The following is a 23,111-nucleotide window of genomic DNA, read 5'->3' on the forward strand; positions in this document are numbered from 1 at the left end:
ATACATGTATGTATAAACATGAATATACTTGCAAATTGAATTCAGATATGAGAACACCACCAAGTTGGGTTTATTTCAGGAATACTAGGCTGATTTAACATTTTCAAATCAATGAATATAATTCACAGAATTTATTAATCTGTTAATAAATTTACATTTATTAACAGCATAAAGGAGAAAAGCCTTGTGTTCATATCAACAGATGGAAAGAAAAGCATGTAATGAAATTCAATATTTATTTATAACTTTTAAATTCTTAGCAAACTACAGCAAATATCATATATAATGGTATAAAACTGAAAAAGACAAGGATGCCTACTACTATCACCACTTCCATTCAATGTTATATTGAAAGTCCTAGCCTGTGTAACAAGGTGAGAAAAAGAATAAAACAGGGAAATTACAAGCTGAATCTACAGCAGCTTGTTACACTAGAAAGTATAGAAATGCTCAAAGAATAATATGGACATACCAAATAGACTTGGCTGGGTACACTGGCTCACAACTGTAATCCCAACACTCTGGGAAGCCAAAGCAGGAGGACTGCTTGAGTCCAGGAGTTCAAGACCAGCCTAGGAAACATAGAGAGACCCCCATCTCCACAAAAAATTTAAAAAATTGGCGCAGCTACTCAGGAGACTGAGGCAGGAGGCTGGCTTGAGCCCAGGAAGTCGAGGCGGCAGTAAGCTGTAATTACGCCACTGCACTCTTGCCTGGGTGACAGAGACCCTGTCTCAAAAAAAAAAAAAAAAAAAAAAACCAGATTAAAGTCTCCCACTGGCTAATCTGGGACAATCTGGGTATCAAAATAAATAATGATAATGTTAGATTACATTAAATAAAATTAAAAATCAGAGTCCAGATAACAAGAGAATGTAAGCCTTTTCCTCACAGATCTTTAATAAGTAAATCATTAATGGATTCTAAAACTAGTAAGTGACAGTTTGATAAGGTACTGTATATTTACACATCCTCGAAGTGCTTCTCCACAAATTGCTTACTAATATCAAAAGAGAAAACAGAAACTTTAAAGTAGAAAAGCTTGACACTACATTACACTAACAAAGTGATCAAAGTTAACAAGCAGGACGAATTCACATCATATACCTCCTAATGTGATGTACTGAGAAGGACACATCATCATTCATGTGATATTCTGCCTGAAATGCAAAACCTGAATCTAATCATGATGAAACATCACCTAAACTGAGAAGACATCCTTCAAAATAACTGTTCTGTAGTCTTCAAAAATCGCAGTCAAGAAAAAGAAAGGCTGAAGAACTGTTCCAGATTAAAGGAGACCAAACAGACCTGGCAACTAAATGGATCAAGAAGAAAATAACTATAAAAGACATCATTCAGAAAATGACAAATTTTGAATATCTACTGTGGATTATATAATAATACTGTACAAATGTTAAATTTCCACATTTTGATCACTGAATTGTGGTCATATAAAAGAATGTCCTTAATTCTTAGGAAATACATATTGAAGTACTTAAGGATGAAGGAGTATGTTGGCTTCAAATACTCTCAAATGATTCAGGGAGAAAAGTAATATGCATATATTTATATATGTGTGCAGGTAGATATGTGTATATGAATGTATGTATATTTACAGACGTGTGTTTCATACACACAGAGAAAGGAAAGAATAAAACTAATGGGGCAAAATCAGCAATCGGTAAATCTGGCAAAAGGATATATCAGAATTCATATATGGATAAATGTGTATGGATATACATCATATATGGATGTATTCGTATATGGATGTATGTATATTTACAGACACGTGTGTTTCATATACACAAAGAGAGAAAGGAAAGAATAAAACTAATGGGGCAAAATTAGTAATTGGTAAATCTGGCAAAAGGATATATGAGAATTCCTCATAGTCTTCTCACAACCTTTCTTAAATTTAAAATTATAATGAAATTAAAAATTACCAAAAATGATACAGGGGAATATTTTCATGATTTTCAGGTAGAAAGAAATAATCAGGGCACAAAAAGCACTAATCATAAAGGGAAAATTTAATAACCAAACTTCATTAAAATTAAGAACAGATCCTATTCAAAAGACAGTATTAAAAAATGAAAAAGCAAGCTACAGAGTAGGAGAAGTGCCAAAGGTGCCAAAGGTCTTAGATTCAAGATAAAGAACTCCTTAAATCAACTGCAAAAAGAGAAAGACACTGAGTCAAAGCCAGGCACAGCAGCTCATGCCTGTAATCCCAGGACTTTGGGAGGCCAAGGCAGGAGGATTATTTGAGCTCAGGAGTTTGAGAGCAGCCTGGGAAACATAGTGAGATCCTGTCTCTATTTAAAAAAGAAAAAAACAAGAGGAAGAAGAAGACAGAGACTGAGTCAAAAAAGAAGTCTACTGGGTCAATAAAAAAATGAGCAGGAAACTTGAGTAGGCACTTCACAAATGATATCTAAATGGCCAATAATCAAACGAAAAAGTACTAAGAATCAGTCATCAAAATTACCAAAAAAAATTTTTTTAATAAATAAATTATTATACTGTGTACTGGTGAGGATCTGGGGCAACTCCTCCCATACACTACTGACAGGAAATGAAACTGGTAGCACCACTTTAGAAATCTGGTATTATCTACAAATACATGACCTGGCCTCCAGTCTCATCTTGTACTATTATTTTCCTCCTTTGCCATGCTCCAAAATCACTGACTTTCATTCAGTTCCCCATAAGCACCAAGCTCCATCCTAACTCAGGACATTTACACAGAATTCTTTCTTCTATGTGGAATAGTCTGCCCCTCTATAATGCACATTTATTGGCTTCTTCCCTAGCATTCATTCTCTGCATCCTCCTTTCCTAATAGTTCAATTTTTGTTGGGGTCCCTTGTGGTTCTAGGTAAGCACCTTTTGTCCCTAACTCCAGGGTGCAGCACATGACCTTGCCTAAGTCAATCTGCTTGCCTAGCCACAACAACTGATCCAGAGGTAAGCATGTGACCTAAGGTGATTAAAACTGAGGATCTCAGATCTTTTACTGGAATGTTAAAGACTCTCCTACTGGCCATATATTAGGGAATATACAGCTTTGGAAACTACTGCTAACCATCTAGGGATCATAAAGACAGCAAGCCTTAAAATAATGGAAACAGAACAGAAGCCAGAGTAAGTGGAGGAAAAGCAATCAAATTCTTGATGACACTGTTGAGCCACTGGATCAACTCTTATCTGAAGCCAACTCTACTTGCTACTGAAAGCATCCTAAGAGAGTATTCCTCTTAGCCCAGCCAAAGCCTAATGATCTTTCAAATCCCAACTTAAATGTAACTTCCTAAGGCTAAGTTTTCTTCAATCCCGAGACTTGGCCAGGATTCCTTTTATATACTCAAACCAACTTGTACTCCTTTGTAACACTTAACCACAATTATATTTTAAATCATACACTTAATGTGTTTACTCTGTCTTCCATTAGACAGTAAGTTTCTGAAGGAATAGGTTTTGTTCACTATTCTCACTGTCTAGGATGGTGTCTGGCACATAAATATGTCATGAGTAAATGAATAACTGACAGAATGATTTTAAAAAGGAATCAATAAATGAACATTATTGGGAAATGAGGTGTTCTACATAAATTGATAACTGAAGTTTGCCCTGCTAAGCACAAATTCTTTTTGGTTTTATCATTTTGTATGAAAATCTCTGAACATATTTCCTTGACCTCTGCAACAGAGGCTACTAAAGAAACTTACTCTTTTCTTGATAACTTCAGGTTATCACTACGAACACCAACTTCTGCATGATACTATAATTTAATTATGCCTCAGGAGTTATAGAAATACAAAAGACAGTTGTCCTAAAATAAATGTGCACAGACAAAAGTGTTGTTAAAGATTTTTTAGTTCTTTACTTCCTGATGATTAAGTAGAACACAAAAGCTTAATTCTTAATTATTTTCTCCTCTTCCCTAACAAGCTATTAGCTGTCAATTCTTATTTGGTAGGCTTATGGGAAATGTACTATTACAGTTCTGAATAAGGAACTCAAGAATTCTGCAAGTACAGTGAATATACCTACAGTGTGTGGACTATCTGTTGTGTATGATCATAGGCATTTTTCATTTACTTTCAGGTTTTTGGACATATTCCTTAGAGTCACAATTGGCAGATAAGAAAAGCTTTACTTTACCTGCTAGAGTTTTAAAACAAAGATCAATAGGAAATAGTATGCAGCTATAAAAAGAAACGAAGATCTCTAACATTCTAGGATATATTGCTAAGAGAAAAAAAAAAAAAAAACTCCCAAGATACTAAAATATATTACCTTTAGGTTCAAAAAAGAAAAACACATGTATATACATATAAATGTATACATTCTTTTTGAAAATATAAAGGATAAATCAAACATTAATAAAAAGATTACCCATGCACCCATTAAAATGGCTACTATCAAAAAAAACAGAAAATAAAAAATGTTGGTGAGGATGTGGAAAAACTGAAACGCTTGTGCACTGTTGGAGGGAATTTTAAATGTTGCAGCCACTGCAGAAAACACTATGACAGTTCCTCCAAAAATTAAAAATAGATTTACCATATTATCTAGAAGTTCCACTTCTGGTTACGCACCCGAAATAACTGAAAACAGTTCTTTACTATTTTATTTATTTATTTACTTTTTGGAGACAGAGTCTTGCTCTGACACAAAGGCTAGAGTGCAGTGGTATGATCGTGGCTCACTGCAACCTCCGCCTCCTGGGTTCAAGCGATTCTCATGCCTCAGCCTCTCATGTAGCTGGGATTAAAGGTGCATATCACCACGCCAGCTAATTTTTTGTATTTTTAGTAGAGCCAGGGTTTCGCCATGTTGGCCAAGCTGGTCTCAAACTCCCGACCTCAAGTGAGCCAACTGGCTCGGCCTTCCAAAGTGCTAGGATTACAGGCATAAGCCATTGCGTCCGGCCTGAAAACAGTCTTGAAGAGATATCTGTACACCCATGTTCATAGCATCATCATTCACAATAGCTAAAAAGGGGAAACAGCCCAAGTGTCTGATGAATGGATAAGCAAAATGTAATATATACTGACAACAGATTATTATTCAGTCTTAAAGAGGAAGGAAATCAGACATATGCTACAACATGGATGAACCTTGAAGACATTATGCTAAATGAAATAAGCCAAACACAGAAAGACAAATACTGGATGATTTCACTTATATGTGGTACATAAAGTAGTCAAAATCACAGATACAGCAAGTGGTACAGGAGCAGGGGGTAAGGGGAAATGGGAAATTACTGTTTAATGTATATAGAGTTTCAATATTGCAAGACAAGGAGTTCTGAAGATGAATAATAGTGATAGCTGCATAACAATATGAATATACTTAATACAACTGAACTGTATACTTAAAAATGGTTCAGATGGTAAATGTCATGTTATTTGTATTAGCACAATTAAAAAAAAATTAATGTTACCCACAAGGGAAGAAGAGGAAGAAGAGAGAAGAAAGTTGAATTTCTCTAAATGAACATTGTTTTATAGGTTGAATTTTGAACCATGTAAATGCTGCATATGCTATTAAATTAAAATTAAATCAAAGGAAAAAGAATTCCCTAAAAATCAAAAAGAAGCTGAGGACGGTGGAATTTCTTTTGTCAAGATACTAAGAAAGACCAGGCATAGTGGCTCATGCCTGTAATCCCAGCCCTGTGGAAGAAGGCCAACGCAGGAGGATCACTCGAGGTCAGGAGTTCAAGATCAGCCTGGGCAACAAAGCAAGACCCTATCGCTACAAAAAAATAAAAAATAAAAAACTGGCCAATCATGGTGGCATGCACCTATAGTTCCAACCTACTCAGGAGGCTGAGGTGGGTGGACTGCTTGAGCCCAGGTGGTAAAAATTGCAGTGAGCTATAATTGTGTCGCTGCACTCCAGACTGGGTGACAGACAGACTCTGTCTCAAGAAGAAAAAAAAAAAAGATATTAAGAGAAAAAAATCTGTCAACATAGACTTCTATCCCCTCTAAGACCATCTTTCAAAATTAGGGCAGATTAGAAAAAAAGAAATCTTCTGGCAAACAAAAACATAGTTTATGACCAAAAGACCCAAAAGCAGACCAACAGAAAATAACCCCAAATGACAGATATGAAAAATCAAAACCTTAGAACTGAGGAAGAGTATGAAGTGGGAGGGATGAGATAAGAGCACACAACAAATAGATGCTCTCCTGCTCTTTCTTTTTTTCTTTTTTTTTTGAGACGGAGTCTCGCTCTGTCGCCCAGGCTGGAGTGCAGTGGCACGATCTTGGCTCACCACAAGCTCTGCCTCCCAGGTTCATGCCATTCTTCTGCCTCAGCCTCCTGAGTAGCTGGGACTACAGGCGCCCACCACCACGTCAGGCTAATTTTTTGTATTTTTAGCAGAGATGGGGTTTCACTGTGTTAGCCAGGATGGTCTTGGTCTCCTGACCTTGTGATCCACCCGTCTAGGCCTCCCAAAGTGCTGGGATTACAGGCATGAGCCACCGTGCCGGGCCCTCTCCCGCTCTTTCAACCAGAAGAAGGGGCTCTGCCCTGAGCCCCACACTTCAGAAGGTTGTACCTATCAAAAACACCAAAATCCAAAAGGAATCAGTAACTAATTGAGTGAACACAAATTAAGAGAGAGGGACTCACAAACTAAACTGGGTCCCTCCAGGCCAGACAATAAGAGAGAAGGAAGAAGGCAAATCAGCATCAGTGCTGGAAAAAAACAGCACAAGAATATCTGCTTTTGATTAAGGTTGGTCACCCCAACTATCCCAAAGGAAGTATCCGGGCAGACTGGACTCCCTGTATACCTGCATTTCTTTCTCCTGCTCAATTTGAGTAGTTTAAGAAGATGGTTTGGAATTGCCTGAAAAATCTTGAGTTAGAAAAGTAAAGTGTGGGGGACAGAAACCTGTTTTCCCTGGCTCTCTGGGGAATTTCACATCAGTCCCCATACCAGATTCAAGACCTACTCTAGCCCAACTTCTAGCCTACCTAGCCCAGAGAGAGTAGGTTCCTTTAAGACTTGGCTAGGCCCTGGGTAGGAGGCCAGGTCAGGCTGTTAGCGTCCATTGATTTGTAACTATTTAATATTAAGAAATTTTAAAAGCTAGCTTCCACTTGTATTCCTAACCTAGGTACCATAAGTGTTAGAGTCAAGCCTGAGGAGCAGCAGGGTTCCTGGGCTCTAAGATTGAATAGTACATTCATAGCTGCTCACTTTATCACTGTGCTTTATGACAGTGTGTTCCACAGGGTATCTTGAATGAAAAAACTATTACATTAAAAAAGATAAAAGGAATAAAAGAGAAAGGCAAAAAAACTAAGGCTAGTCTTTAAGATATCACTTACCATCATTCTTTAAATTCTCTTCTATGCCAAGATCATTTATCACATAAACCCATGGAGTATGACTCCTACAATAAAAAATATATATACGCTTAGTTATAACATTACCAGAAAACCATAATTATTCACAAAAAGATATAAATCTCATCCCCACACTTAAACAACAACAAAAAAAGCTGCTCCTTTATATTACCTGTTGGGGTATAATATAGCATGCTTTATATAAATATTCCATGCTGAACAAGACCTCAGTGCTCTCCAAAAAATAAAAATAAAATGGAAAAGAAACAGTATTAATTACATGGACATCCTAACCCAGAGGGGTTCCAAACTTTTTTACTACAACCCATAAACACATACACGTTTTATATCTTACCCAGTTCATACACGTTTAACTGAATTAAAAATTTCGTAAAGTAACAGATGTACTGTAATATTTCCTTCTGTATTCTATTTCAGTTTTTAAATGCTGCTTTCACTGAACTGACTCACTAATGAGTCTCAACTCAGTATAGAAAATCCTGTGTAACTTTCCTTAAGAACGTTCATAAACTAAGATTTTATCAGAATATCTCAATTAACAATTACATAAGGCTTTAAGTACAACAGCCCGTACATTTCAGGTAACCTATTTAATGTAGCCAAACTTTTACTCAAAGAAATCCAAGTCAGGGAAACTAGACAGAACACAGAGACAGGGAAATTGCTTAACAACAACAACAAAAAAATGACCTAATCCTGTATGAAGAGTCAGTGAACAAAGAAAAGAAAGCAGCAAATGGAACCAAACCTCCCTCCTTCTGGAACAAAACCTAGGTCATTTATCCTTTGTCAATAAATATGCTCCTTTAAAATGCACTACCAGTAAACATATGTCCAGATAAAAATTTATATACAAATGTTCACAGCAGCATTATTCATAACAGCTAAAGAGTAGAAACAACCCAAATACCCATCAACTGATGAATGGATAAATAAAATGTATATTCACACAATGAATAAACGGACATAAAAGTGGATAAAAGACCAAAAAAAAGGAAGAAAGTGCTAATACATGCTACAATATGGATGAACTTTAAAAACATCATGCTAAGTGAAAGAAGCCAGTTATAAAAAAACACATATTGTATGATTCCACATACAATGTGGAATGTCCAGAACAGTCAAATCCATAGTGTCAGAAAACAGAGGTTGCTGAAGGCTGGGGGGTTAGGAGAAAATGAGAGTAACTGCTAATAAGCACAGGGTTTCTTTAGGGGGTGATGAAAACGTTCTAAAATTAATTATGGTGATGGCTGCAAAACTCTGTGAATATACTAAAACCATTTTTAAATGGGGAAATTATATTGTATATGAATCATTTATCAGTAAAGCTATTATTTTTTTTTAAATGTACTACCTCTGCTCACAAACCTCCAACCTCTCTCCATCTCACTCGGAGTAAAAGCCGACGTCCTCACAGTAGCCTATCATGTCCAAAATTTTCCAATTCCATATACCCCTTCTCCCCAGCATTCACTGTACTCCAATCACACTGGCCTGCTTATGCTTCCCAGCATGCCAGACATATTCTAGCATTAGGGGTTTATACCTGTTGGACCTCCCATGTGGAACTCTCCCAATTCACTGTGCACAAATGTCACTCTCAATAAGGCTTTCCCATATAACATTCATTCATTCATTCACTCATTTGGAGACAGGGTCTGGCTCTGTCGCCCAGACTGGAGTGCAATGGTGCGATCTTGGCTCACTGCAACCTCTGCCTTCCTGACTCAAGCCATCTTCCCACCTCAGCCTCCTGAGTAGCTGGGACTACAGGTGCACACCATCATGTCTGGGTAATTTTTGTATTTTTTGGCAGAGACGGAGTTTCACCACGTTGCCCAGGCTGGTCTCGAACTACTGGGCTCAAGCAATCCACCCACCTCAGCCTCCCAAAGTGCTGGGAATTAAAGGCATGCGCCACCATGCACACCTGGCCCTATTTAAAATCATAACCCTACCAAACAAAGAAAAGCTATGGGAGTTCATCCCACCTTACAAAAAGGCTAAAAGAAGTTCTTCAAGTTCAAACAAAAGACTAAACATTCATCTGTTGATAGACACAGGTTGATTTCATATCTTCACTACTGTGAATATGCTGCAATAAACATATAAGTGCAGGTATCATTTTGGTATATTGATTTCCATTGGGTAGATACCCAGTAGTGGGATTGTTGGATCAAAAGGTAATTCTACTTTTTAGCTTTTTAAGACATCCCCATACTGTTTTCCATAGAGGGTGTAACAATTCACATTCCCACAAAATTGTACATGGACCCCATAAATTAATATAAATTTTTTAAAAGGATGCTAACAATGTGAAAATGTATAAAAATAAAACTCACAGCCGGGCACGGTGGCTCACACCTGTAATCCCAGCACACCAGGAGACCAAGGTGGGCAGATCACCTGAGGTCAAGAGTTCAAGACCAGCCTGGGCAACATGGCAAAACCCCGTCTCTACTAAAAATACAAAAATTAGCTGGGTGTGGTGGTGCGCGCCTGTAATCCCAGCTACTTGGGAGGCTGAGGCAGGAGAATCGCTTGAAACCAGGAGGCAGAGGTTGCAGTGAGCCAAGGTTGTGCCACTGCACTCCAGCCTGGGCAACAGAGTGAGACTCTCTCTCAAAAATAAATAAAAATAAAAAAAATATGCTGGCAAGATACTGGAGAAAAAGGAACACTTATACGCTGTTGATGGGAGTGCAAATTAAGTTCAGCCATTGTGGAAGATAGTGTGGTGATTCCTCAAAGACCTAAAGACACAAATATAATTCAATCCCATTACTGGGTATATACCCAAGGGAACATAAATCATTCTATTATAAAGACACATACACCTGTATGTTCATTGCAGCACAATTCACAATAGCAAAGACATGGAATCAACCGAAATGCCCTCAATGCTTGACTGGATAAAGAAAATTTGGTACATATACACCAGGGAATACTATGCAGTCATTAAAAAGAATGAGATCATGTCCTTTGCAGGGACATGAATGTAGCTAGAGGCCATTATCCTTAGCAAACTAATCCAGGAACAGAAAATCAAACACCTCATGTTCTCACTTATATGTGAGAGCTAAATGATGCTAAATAATGAGAACACATGGACACATAGAGGGGAACAACACACACTGGGGCCTTTTGGAGAATGGAGGGTGGGAGGAGGGAGGGATGAGGAAAAATAATTGATGGATACTACGTTGAACACTTGGGTAATGAAATAATCTGTACAACAAAGTCCCATGACACAAGCTTACCAATATAACAAACCTGCACTTGTACCCCTGAACTTAAAATAAAAGTTTCAAAAAAACAAAGTCAGAGTCCGTTCCAAGATGGCCAAACAGGAACACCTCCAGTCTGCAGCTTCCAGCATAAGTGACACAGAAGACAGGTGATTTCTGCATTTCCAACTGAGGTACCTGGTTAATCTCATTGGGACTGGTTGGACAGTGGGTACAGCCCACAGAGGGTGAGCTAAAGCAGGCCGGGGCATTGCCTCACCAGGGAAGCACAAGGGGTTGGGGATTTCCCATTCCTAGCCAAGGGAAGCCATGACAGACTGTACCTGGAAAATCGGTACACTCTCGCCCAAATACTGCACTTTTCCCACAGTCTTAGCAACCCACAGACTAGGAGATTCTCTCCCATGCCTGGCTCAGTGGGTCCCACACCCACGGAGCCTTGCTCACTGCTAGTGCAGCAGTCTAAGATCAACCTGCAAGGCTGCGGCCTAGTCAGGGAGGGGCGTCCACCATTGCTGAGGCATGAGTAGGTAAACAAAGCAGCCAGGAAGCTCGAACTAGGCAGAGCCCACCACAGCTCAGCAAGGCCTACTGCCTCTATAGACTCCACCTCTGTGGGCAGGGCATAGCTGAACAAAAAGCAGCAGACAACTTGTGCAGACTTAAACATCCCTGTCTGATGGCTCTGAAGAGAGCAGTGGTTCTCCCAGCATGGCGTTTGACCTCTGAGAACAGACAGACTGCCTCCTCACATGGGTCCCTGACCCCCGTGTAGCCTAACTGGGAGACACCTCCCAGGAGGGGCCAACAGACACCTCATACAGGCAAGGGCCCCTCTGGAACGAAGCTTCCAGAGGAGGGTCAGGCAGCAGTATTTGCTGTTCTGCAATACTTGCTGTTCTGCAGCCTCCACTGGTGATACCCAGGCAAACAGGGTCTGGAGTGGACCTCCAGCAAACTCCAACAGACCTGCAGCTGAGGGACCTGACTGTTAGAAGGAAAACTAACAAACAAAAAGGAATAGCATCAACATCAACAAAAAGGACATCCACACAAAAACCTCATCTGTAGGTCACCAACATCAAAGACCAAAGGTAGATAAAACCACAAAGATGGGGAGAAACCAGAGCAGAAAAGCTGAAAATTCTAAAAACCAGAGTGCTTCTTCTCCAAAGGATCACAGCTCCTCACCAGCAATGGAACAAAGGTGGATGGAGAATGACAAGTTGACAGAAGTAGGCTTCAGAAGGTCGGTAATAACAAACTTCTCCAAACTAAAAGAGCATGTTCTAACCCATTGCAAGGAAGCTCAAAAACCTTGAAAAAAGGTTAGACGAATGGCTAACCAAAATGAACAGTGGAGAGAAGACCTTAAATGACCTGATGGAACTGAAAACCATGGCAAGAGAACTTCGTGACGCATGCACAAGCTTCAATAGCCCATTCCATCAACTGGAAGAAAGGATATCAGTGATTGAAGATCAAATTAATGAAATGAAAGGAGAAGACAAGATTAGACAAAAAAAGAGTAAAAAGAAATGAACAAAGCCTTCAAGAAATATGGACTATGTGAAAAGACCAAATCTACATCTGATTGGTGTATGTGAAACTGATGGAGAGAATGGAACCAAGTTGGAAAACACCCTTTAGGGTATTATCCAGGAGAACTTCCCCAACCTAGCAAGGCAGGCCAACATTCAAATTCAGGAAATACAGAGAATACCATGAACATACTCCTCAAGAAGAGCAACTCCAAGACACATAATTATCAGATTCACCAAAGTTGAAATGAAGGAAAAAATGTTAAGGGCAGCCAGAGAGAAAGGTCGGGTTACCCACAAAGGGAAGCCCATCAGACTAACAGCAGATCTCCTGGCAGTAACCCTACAAGGCAGAAGTGAGTAGGGGCCAATATTCAACATTCTTAAAGAAAAGAATTTTCAACCCAGAATTTCACATCCAGCCAAACTAAGCTTCATAAGTGAAGGAGAAATAAAATCCTTTACAGACAAGCAAATGCTGAGAGATTTTGTTACCACCAGGCCTACCTTATAAGAGCTCCAGAAGGAAGACTAAACATGGAAAAGAACAACCGGTACCAGCCACTACAAAAACATGCCAAATGGTAAAGACCATCGATGCTATGAAGGAACTGCATCAATTAATGGGCAAAATAACCAGCTAACATAATGACAGGATCAAATTCACACATAACAATATTAACCTTAAATGTAAATGGGCTAAATGCCCCAATTAAAAGACACAGACTGGCAAACTGGACAAAGAGTCAAGACCCATCAGTGTGCTGTATTCAGGAGACCCAACTCATGTGCAGAGACACACATAGGCTCAAACTAAAGTATGGAGGAAGATCTACCAAGCAAATGGAGAGCAAAAAAAAAGCAGGGGTTGCAATTCTAATCTCTGATAAAACAGACTTTAAACCAACAAAGATCAAAAGAAACAAAGAAGGCCATTACATAATGGTAAAGGGATCAATTCAACAAAAAGAGCAACTATCCTAAATATATATGCACCCAATACAGGGACACCCAGACTCATAAAGCAAGTCCTTAGAGACCTACAAAGAGACTTAGACTCCCACACAATAATAATGGGAGACTTTAACACCCTAATGTCAATATTAGACAGATTAATGAGACAGAAGGTGAACAAGGATATCCAGGACCTGAACTCAGCTTTGCACCAAGTGGACCTAATAGACATCTACAGAACTCTCCACCCCAATTCAACAGAATATACATTCTTCTCAGCACCACATTGCACTTATTCTAAAATTGACCACATAATTAGAAGTAAAGCACTCCTCAGCAAATGTAAAAGAAAAGAAATCACAACAAACTGTCTCTCAGACCACAGTGCAATCAAATTAGAACTCAGGATTAAGAAACTCACTCAAAACTGCACAACTACATGGAAACTGAACAACCTGCTCCTGAATGACTACTGGGTACATAATGAAATGAAGGCAGAAATAAAGATGTTCTTTGAAACCAATGAGAACAAAGACACAATGTACCAGAATCTCTAGGACACATTTAAAGCAGTGGGTAGAGGGAAATTTATAGCACTAAATGACCACAAGAGGAAGCAGGAAAGATCTAAAATCTGCACCCTAACAACACAATTAAAAGAACTAGAGAAGCAAGAGCAAATAAATTCAAAAGCTAGCAGAAGGCAAGAAATAACTAAGAGCAGAGCAGAACTGAAGGAAATAGAGACACAAAAAAACCTTCAAAAAATAAATGAATCCAGGAGCTGTTTTATTTGAAAAGATCAACAAAATTGATAGAATGCTAGCAAGACTAATAAAGAAGAAAAGACAGATGAATGAAATAGATGCAATAAAAAATGATAAAGGGGATATCACCACAGATCCCACAGAAATACAAACTACCATCGGAGAATACTATAAACATCTCTATACAAATAAATTAGAAAATCTAGAAGAAATGGATAAATTCCTGGACACATACACTCTCCCAAGACTAAACCAGGAAGAAGGCAAATCTCTGAATAGACCAATAACAGGCTCTGAAATTGAGGCAATAATTAAGAGCCTACCAACCAAAAAGTCCAGGACCAGACAGATTCATAGCCAAATGCTACCAGAGGTACAAAGAGGAGTTGGTACCGTTCCTTCTGAAACTATTCCAATCAATAGAAGAGGGAATCCTCCCTAACTCATTTTATGAGGCCAGCATCATCCTGATACCAAAGACTGGCAGAGACACAACAAAAAAAAGAGAATTTTAGACCAATATCCCTGATGAACATTGATGCAAAAATCCTCAATAGAATACTGGCAAACTGAATCCAGCAGCACATCAAAAAGCTTATCCACCCACAATCAAGTCGGCTTCATCCCTGGGATGCCAGGCTGGTTCAACATATGCAAATCAATAAACGTAATCTATCACATAAACAGAACCAATGACAAAAACCACATGATTATCTCAATAGATGCAGAAAAGGCCTTTGACAAAATTCAACAGCACTTCATGCTAAAAACTCTCAATAAACTAGGTATTGATGGGACGTATCTCAAAATAATAAGAGCTATTTTATGACAAACCCATAGCCAAGATCATACTGAATGGGCAAAAACTGGAAGCACTCCCTTTGAAAACTGGCACAAGATAAGGATGCCCTCTCTCACCACTCCTATTCAACATAATGTTGGAAATTCTGGCCAGGGCAATTAGGCAAGAGAAAGAAATAAAGGGTATTCAATTAGGAAGAGAGGACGTCAAATTGTCCCTGTTTGCAGATAACATGATTATATATTTAGAAAACCCCATCGTCCCAGCCCCAAATCTCCTTAAGCTGATAAGCAACTTCAGCAAAGTCTCAGGATATAAAATCAATGTGCAAAAATCACAAGCAATACACCAATAACAGACAACCAGAGAGCCAAATCATGAGTGAACTCCCATTCACAATTGCTACAAAGAGAATAAAATACCTAGGAATCCAGCTTACAAGGGATTTTGAAGAACCTCTTCAAGGAGAACTACAAACCACTATGCAACAAAATAAAAGAGGACACAAACAAATGGAAGAATATTCCATGCTCATGGATAGGAAGAATCAATATCATGAAAATGGCCATACTGTCCAAGGTAATTTATAGACTCAATGCCATCCCCATCAAGCTACCAATGACTTTCTTCACAGAATTGGAAAAAACTACTTTAAAGTTCATATGGAACCAAAAAAGGGCCTGCATTGCCAAGACAATCCTAAGCAAAAATAACAAAGCTGGAGACTTCACACTACCTGACTTCAAACTATACTACAAGGCTACAGTAACCAAAACAGCATGCTACTGGTACCAAAACAGATATATAGACCAATGGAACAGAACAGAGGCCTCAGAAATAACACTACACATCTACAACCATCTGATCTTTGACAAACCCGACAAAAACAAGAAATGGGGAAAGGATTCACTATTTAATAAATAGTGCAGGGAAAACTGGCTAGCCATATGCAGAAAGCTGAAACTGGATGCCTTCCTTACACTTTATACAAAAATTAATTCAAGATGGATTAAAGCCTTAAATGTAAGACCTAAAACCATAAAAACCCTAGAAGAAAACCTAGGCAATACCTTCAGGACATAGGCATGGGCAAAGACTTCATGACTAAAATACCAAAAGCAATGGCAACAAAAGGCAAAATAGACAGATGGGATCTAATTAAACTAAATAGCTCCTGCATGGCAAAAGAAACTACCATCAGAGTGAACAGGCAACCTACAAAATGGGAGAAAATTTTTGCAATCTATCCATCTGACTAAGGGCTAATATCCAGAATCTACAAAGAACTTAAACAAATTTACAAGAAAAAAAACAACCCCATCAAAAAGCGGGCGAAGGATATGAACAGACACTTCTCAAAAGAAGACATTTATACAGCCAACAGACACATGAAGAAATGCTCACCATCACTGGCCATCAGAGAAATGCAAATCAAAACCACAATGAGATATCATCTCATGCCAGTTAGAATGGCCATCATTAAAAAGTCAGGAAACAACAGATGCTGGAGAGGATGCGGAGAAATAGGAATGCTTTTACATTGTTGGTGGGAGTGTCAATTAGTTCAACCATTGTGGAAAACAGTGTGGCGATTCCTCAAGGATCTAGAACTAGAAATACCATTTGACCCAGCAATCCCATTACTGGGTATATACCCAAAGGGTTATAAATCATGCTACTATGAAGACACATGCACACGTATGTTTATTGCGGCACTGTTCACAATAGCAAAGACTTGGAACCAACCCAAATGTCCATCAACGATAGACTGGATTAAGAAAATGTGGCACATATACACCATGGAATACTATGCAGCCATAAAAAAGGATGAGTTCATGTCCTTTGTAGGGACATGGATGAAACTGGAAACCATTATTCTCAGCAAACTATCACAAGGACAGAAAACCAAACACCACATGTTCTCACTCATCCTTGGGATGGTAATTGAACGAGAACACTTGGACACAGGGCAGGGAACATCACACACCAGGTCCTGTCACTGGGTGGGGGTCTGGGGGAGGGATAGCATTAGGAGAAATACCTAAGGTAAATGACAAGTTGATAGGCACAGCAAATCAACATGGCACATGTATACCTGTGTAACAAACCTGCACTTTGTGCACATGTACCCTAGAACTTAGAGTATATTAATAAAAAAAAGTCATTACACAATGATAAAGGGGCAATTCATCAAAAGGATGTAACCATTGTAGATATGTATGCACCCAACATTGGAGCACCAAAATTTTAACACCACTGAAAGGAAAAATAGACAGCAATACATTAATAGCAGGGGACTTCAATACCCCACTTTCAACAAGGGATAGATCATCTGGACAAAAAAAAAAAATCAACAAGGAAACAGTGAACTTGAACAGTTCTATAGGCCAAATGGACCTAACACACATATGCAAAACATTCCATCCAACAGCAGCAGAATATACAACATTTTCAAGCACACACAATATTCTCTAGGATAGATCATATGTTAGGCCACAAAATAAGTCTTAACAAATTCAAGAAGATTTAAATGATATCAAGTATCTTTTCTGACCACAATGGTATAAAGCTAGAAATAACAGGAAGAAAACTGGAAAATTCACAAATATGTGGAAATTAAACTACACACAACTAAACAATCAATGTGTCAAAGAAAAAATCAAAAGAGAAATCAAAAAGTATCCTGAAACAAGTGAAAATGGTAACACAACATAGCAAAACTTATGGGATACAATAAAAGCAGTTCTAAGAGGCAAGTTTATAGTGACAAAAGCCTACATAAAGACAGACAGGGCCAGGCGCAGTGGCTCACGCCTGTAATCCCAGCCCTTTGGGAGGCCGAGGCGGGCGGATCACCTGCGGTCAGGAGTTCAAGACCAGCCTGGCCAACATGGTGAAACCCCATCTCTACTAAAAATACAAAAAATTAGCTGGGTGCAGTGGCGTATGCCTGCAGTCCCAGCTACTTGGGAGGCTGAGGCAGGAGAATCGCTTGAACCTGGGAGGTGGAGGTTGCAGTGAGCTGAGATGGTGCCACTGCACGCCAGCGTGGGCAACAGAGTGAAATTTCAACTAAAAAAAAAAGACACAGACAGATCTCAGCCTCACATGATGTGAACACCTATAATCTCAGCTAGTCAGGAGACTGAGGTGGGAGGATGATTGCTTGAGCCCAAGAGTTCGAGGCTGTAGTGTGCTATGATCATGCCTGAGACTAGTCTCTACATTCCAGCCTGGGCAACATAGCAAGATCCCATCTATGAAAAGAAAAAAAGAGAAAGGCAAAACAACTCAGATAAACAACCTAAGTTTACACCTCAAAGAACTAAAAAAAGAACAAACTGAATCTAAAGTCAGCATAAGGAAGGAAATAATAACAGAAATAATCAATGAAATAGAGACTAGAAAAACAGAAAAGATCAATGAAACTAAGAGTTGGTTTTTGAAAAAGATAAATGAAACTGAAAAACCTTTAGCTAGACTAAGAAAAAGAAGACTCAAACAAAATTATAAATGTAAGAGGAAACATTACAACTGATACTATAGCAATAAAGGGATCATAAAAGACTACTTTGAACAATTACATTCCAACAAATTGAATAACTTACAGAAAATAAGTAAACTAGAAATATACAACCTACCAAGACTGAATCATGAAGAAATAAAAAATCTGACCAGATCAATAACAAGTAAGAAGACTGATTTTTTAATAAAAAACTCACAAGAGAGAAGAACCTAGGACCTTATGGCTTCACTGGTGAATTCTACCAAACATTTAACAAAGAATTAATACCGATCCTTCTCAAACTCTTCCCAAAAACTGAAGAAAATATTTCCAAACTCATTTCACAAGGCCAACATTACCCTAATACTAAAGCCAGACATAAACACTAGAAGAAAAGAAAATTACGGGCCCATATCCCTGATGAATATAGATTCAAAAATCCTCCATAAAATACTGGCAAACCAAATCCAACAGCTTATTGAAAGCATCATACACTATGATTGGGTAAGAATTATTTGTGGGTTGCAAGAATGGTTCAACATATGCAAATTAACACGAGATACACCACATTAACAGAACAAAGAATGAAAATCATAAGATCATCTCAATAAATGCAGAAAAAGCATCTGACAAAATTCAACACCCTTTCAAGATAAAAACTTTCAACAAATTAGGTACATAAGTAATGTCGTAATAAAGATCATAGATCACAAGCCCACAGCTAACATACACAACAGTGAAAATTTAAAAGCTTTTCCTCTAAGATCAACAAGACAAGAATACCATCTCATCCAGTTCTTTTTTTTCTTGACCAAGAAAAAAAAAAAATAAAAGTCAAGAAAAAATAAAAGTACTCAAGTTAGGAAAAAAATAAGTGAAATTGTCTGTTTGCAGATGACATGATCTTACATACAGAAAATCCTAAAGGCTCTACCAAAAACTATTAGAACTAATAAATTCAGTAAAGTTGTAGTATACAAAATCAAAATACAAAATAGAAAAATCAGTAGCTTTTCTACACACTAACAATGAACCATCCAAAAAGGAAATCAAGAAAACAATCCCAGCCGGGCGCAGTAGCTCACACCTATAATCTCAGCACTTTGGGAGGCCGAGACGGGCGGATCACGAGGTCAGGAGATTGAGACCATCCTGGCTAACACAGTGAAACCCCATCTCTACTGAAAATACAAAAAATTAGCCGGGCACGGTGGCAGGCGCCTGTAGTCCCAGCTACTTGGGAGGCTGAGGCAAGAGAATGGCGTGAACCCAGGAGGCGGAGCTTGCAGTGAGCCGAGATTGTGCCACTGCACTCCAGCCTGTGCGACAGAGCGAGACTCTGTCTCAAAAAAAAAAAAAAAAAAATCCCATTTACAATAGCATAAAAGACAATAAAAGGCTGGCCACAGTGGCTCACACCTGTAATCCCAGCACTTTGGGAGGCCAAGGCAGGCCGATCACTTGAGCCCAGGAGTTCAAGACCAGCCTGGGCAACATGGCGAAACCCTGTCTCTACCAAAAATATGAAAATTGGCCAGGCATGGTGGTGTGTACCTGTAGTCCCAGATACTCAGGAGGCTGAGGTGGGAGGATCACTGGAGGCTGGGGAGGTCAAGGCTGCAGTGAGCTGTGATCACACCACTGCACTCCAGACTGGGTGACAGAATGACATCCTGTCTTAAAAACAACAAAAATAATAGTAATAAAATACTTAGGAATATAAATCTAACCAAGAAAGAGAAAGACCTATGCACTGAAAACCATAAAACTGATGACAAACTGAAAATAACACAAATAAAGAGAAAGACATCCCATGTTCATGAACTGGAAGAATTAACATTGTTAAAATATCCATACTACCCAAAGCAATCTACAAATTCAACATAATCCCTATCAAAATCTCCATGATGTTTCTCACAGAAATAGAAAAAACAATCCTAGACCTGGCATAGTGGTTCATTCCTATAACCCTATAATCCTAGCACTTTGGGAGGCCAAGGCAGGCAGGCAGACCGCCTTGAGTCTCAAACAAGAGTTTGAGACCAGCCTGGGCAATGTGGAGAATACACCAAAATACAAAATAATACCAGCAATCCACCAAAAATACAAAAAATAGCCAGGCATGGTGGCACACACCTGTAGTTCCAGCTCCTTGGGAGGCTAAGGAGGGAGGCTCACTTGTGCCCACAGACAGAGGCTGCAGTAAGCTCTGATCATTCCACTGCACTCCAGCCTGGGTGACAGAGTGAAACCTCATCTCTAAAAAATTATTTTTTTAAAAAAAAGAGTAAGTTCTGAGGTCAGACACAAATCCATATCCCAAGTCTGCCAATTTCAAACTACACAGCCTTTAGGTAAATTCTTTAACATTTTTGAATCTCAGGGTACAGTGCTATAAAACAAGAGTAAAAATATCTACTTTGTAGGGTTATTTTCAAAATCAAAGAAAGTAAATGTGAAGAAATGTTTGTTGGCAAACAACCAGCACTAAATACTTGGTAGCTGTGCACCACAGGATTATGGGGAATTTTTTTGTTATTTTCAGATTTTCTGATACATGATTGCACTGCACTGCAATTACAACTTTAAAAACCTGTAATGATTTAAAGTATTTCCAAATTACAGATTAAACTAGGCTCTGACTTAAAATTTTTCAGTCCAGAGTTCATAAACTCTTAATTACAGGCCTTTTCCTCCAAAGAGGAAAAAAAAAAAAATGTTAGTTCAAGATTGGCCAGGCACAGCGGCTCACACCTGTAATCCTAGCACTTTGGGCGGCTGAGGCGGACAGATTGCCTGAGCTCAGGAGTTCAAGACCAGCCTGGACAACATGGCAAAACCCCATCTCTACCAAAAATACAAAAGCTTAGCTGGGTGTGGTGGTATGCACCTGAAGTTCCAGGTACTCGGAAGATTGAGGCATGAGAATTGCTTGAACCCGGGAGGCAGAGGTTGCAGTGAGCCGAGATCACGCCACTGCACTCCAGCCTGGGTGACAGAGACTCTATCTCAAAAAAAAAAAAAAGAAAAAGAAAAAGAAAAAGACTGAATTATTATTTCTTAAGTCCCACCAGATACTGATTAACTTGAAATCCTTACATCACTGCATCTTGTGCACTACTGTTCAATTAGGCATCTGACAGATTATTGTTTCTGCCTCTGAACTGAAAGTCAGTGGTACTTAAGATGCATGACTTTTTTTTTTAGATAAATTCCAGGTATTTCCAGGTGCACTTAGGTAAACAGGTACTACAATGTAATAATAAACATAAGTAGGAGATGTATATTTCACAGATTACCACAAAGGATTTCTGGGGAGCAATTCACTTGATTATATGAATAAAAACCCAACAGAGAGCAACCAAGAGGAAGAATAAGAACCCATGTCAGGTTAAATAGCACCACTATGTCAGGTTAAAGGGTTTATGTTCTCATTTCTCCAAAAAATGTATATGAATGGCTAATAAACATAAGAAAACATGTTGAAATCACTAGTCATTAGGGAAATACATATCAAAGCCACAATGAGACATAACTTCGTATCCACCAAGATGTCTACGGTCAAAAAGACAGACAAAACAACTGCTGGAGAAGATGTGGAGAAACTGGAATCCTGACACACTGCAGTGGAAATGTAAACCGGTACAGCTGGTTTGGTAACAATCTGGCAGTTCCTCAAAAAGTAAAAGATAAGTCACCATATAACCCAGCAATTCTATTCCTAGGTTTATACTCAAGAGAAATGAAAACACAAGTCCACACAAAAACTTCTACGGGAATATTCACAGCAGCAATAGCCAAAAAGCAGAAACAATGCAAGATGTTCATGAACTGATAAATGAATAAATAAAATGTGTTATATCCATATGATGGAATATTATTCGTCCATAAAAAGGAATGAAGGGCTGATACGTGCTACAAAATGGATGAATCTTGAAAACATTACATTAAATGGAAGAAGCCAGACACAAAAGGTTTCGTATTGTATAATTCCATTTACGTGAAATGTCCTGAAAAGGCAAATCCATAAAGACAGAAAGTAGATTAGTGGGTGGCTGTAGCTGGAGATAAGATGGGGAAGTAGGGAGGGAAGCCAGAATGGAAAATGGCTGCTAATGCTTATGGGGTTTCATATTGGGATACTGAAAATGTTCTAAACTTGATTGTGGTAATGGATCCACAACTCTGTGAATACATTAAAATCATTGAAGTGTACATTTTAAATGGGTGGATTTTACGGCATGTAAAGTATAGCTCAATAAAGCTTCAAATTAAAAAAGAAAGCAAGCTATGTCCTAATCCAAAATGTCCAAAATTGCAATCATTCAGTTACTACCTTCATGATATTTGCCATAACTAAGTACCACCTATAAAATAATTTACATAATTTTCTTTCAATAAAATGACATTTACTCAAATAAAAATCTGTAACACTATCTTAAACATAAAATCAGTCAATATACAAGAAATATGGATATGGCGAAATATTGACAGTGGTACTCAAATAAATGAAATTTGAGAAACTCAGGGCTGCAAAAAAACAGTGGCCAAGCAGAAAGTGGAACACCCAAAAAAAACAAAGAAAAAAGGTGGTAAACAGGGAATGAACACTAGGCCTGGCTGAGCCCAAAGTGTCTGAACAAGTTCCTGCTTTGTTCAGAACTGAAGTCTCACTTGTCTTATTCTGCCCTGCAATCCCGGAATATCTGTGGAGATGCCTAAGAATCCTAGAGATGGAAATGTAAAGATGGGCTCAAGTGCCAGGAAAGGCATATCTTTTCTTTATCCAAGTTTGGGTACACAGGTTGTAAAAGAGCAAGGAGTAAATGGCAGACCCAAAGCAGTGAGAAGCCTGCTGGTAGCACTACTCCAAAATATAGGGGCCCATCTAAC

At 38.6% G+C, this 23,111-nt stretch overlaps 1 protein-coding gene across 7 annotated transcripts in view; it reads right to left on the minus strand.

The window, feature by feature from the left end:
* SCAPER (S-phase cyclin A associated protein in the ER) overlaps positions 1 to 23,111 on the minus strand; it is a 562,100-nt gene that overhangs the window by 534,351 nt on the left and 4,638 nt on the right. For all 7 annotated transcript variants that reach the window (XM_030814840.1, XM_030814838.1, XM_030814836.1 and 4 more), the window contains exon 2: positions 7,360 to 7,424. In XM_030814840.1, the coding sequence (XP_030670700.1) occupies positions 7,360 to 7,365 (6 nt within the window). In that variant the 5' untranslated portion in view covers positions 7,366 to 7,424. The remainder of the gene's footprint in view (positions 1 to 7,359; positions 7,425 to 23,111) is intronic.

This window comes from Nomascus leucogenys, chromosome 6, assembly GCF_006542625.1.
Source record: "Nomascus leucogenys isolate Asia chromosome 6, Asia_NLE_v1, whole genome shotgun sequence".
NCBI classification, from domain to species: Eukaryota; Metazoa; Chordata; class Mammalia; order Primates; family Hylobatidae; genus Nomascus; species Nomascus leucogenys.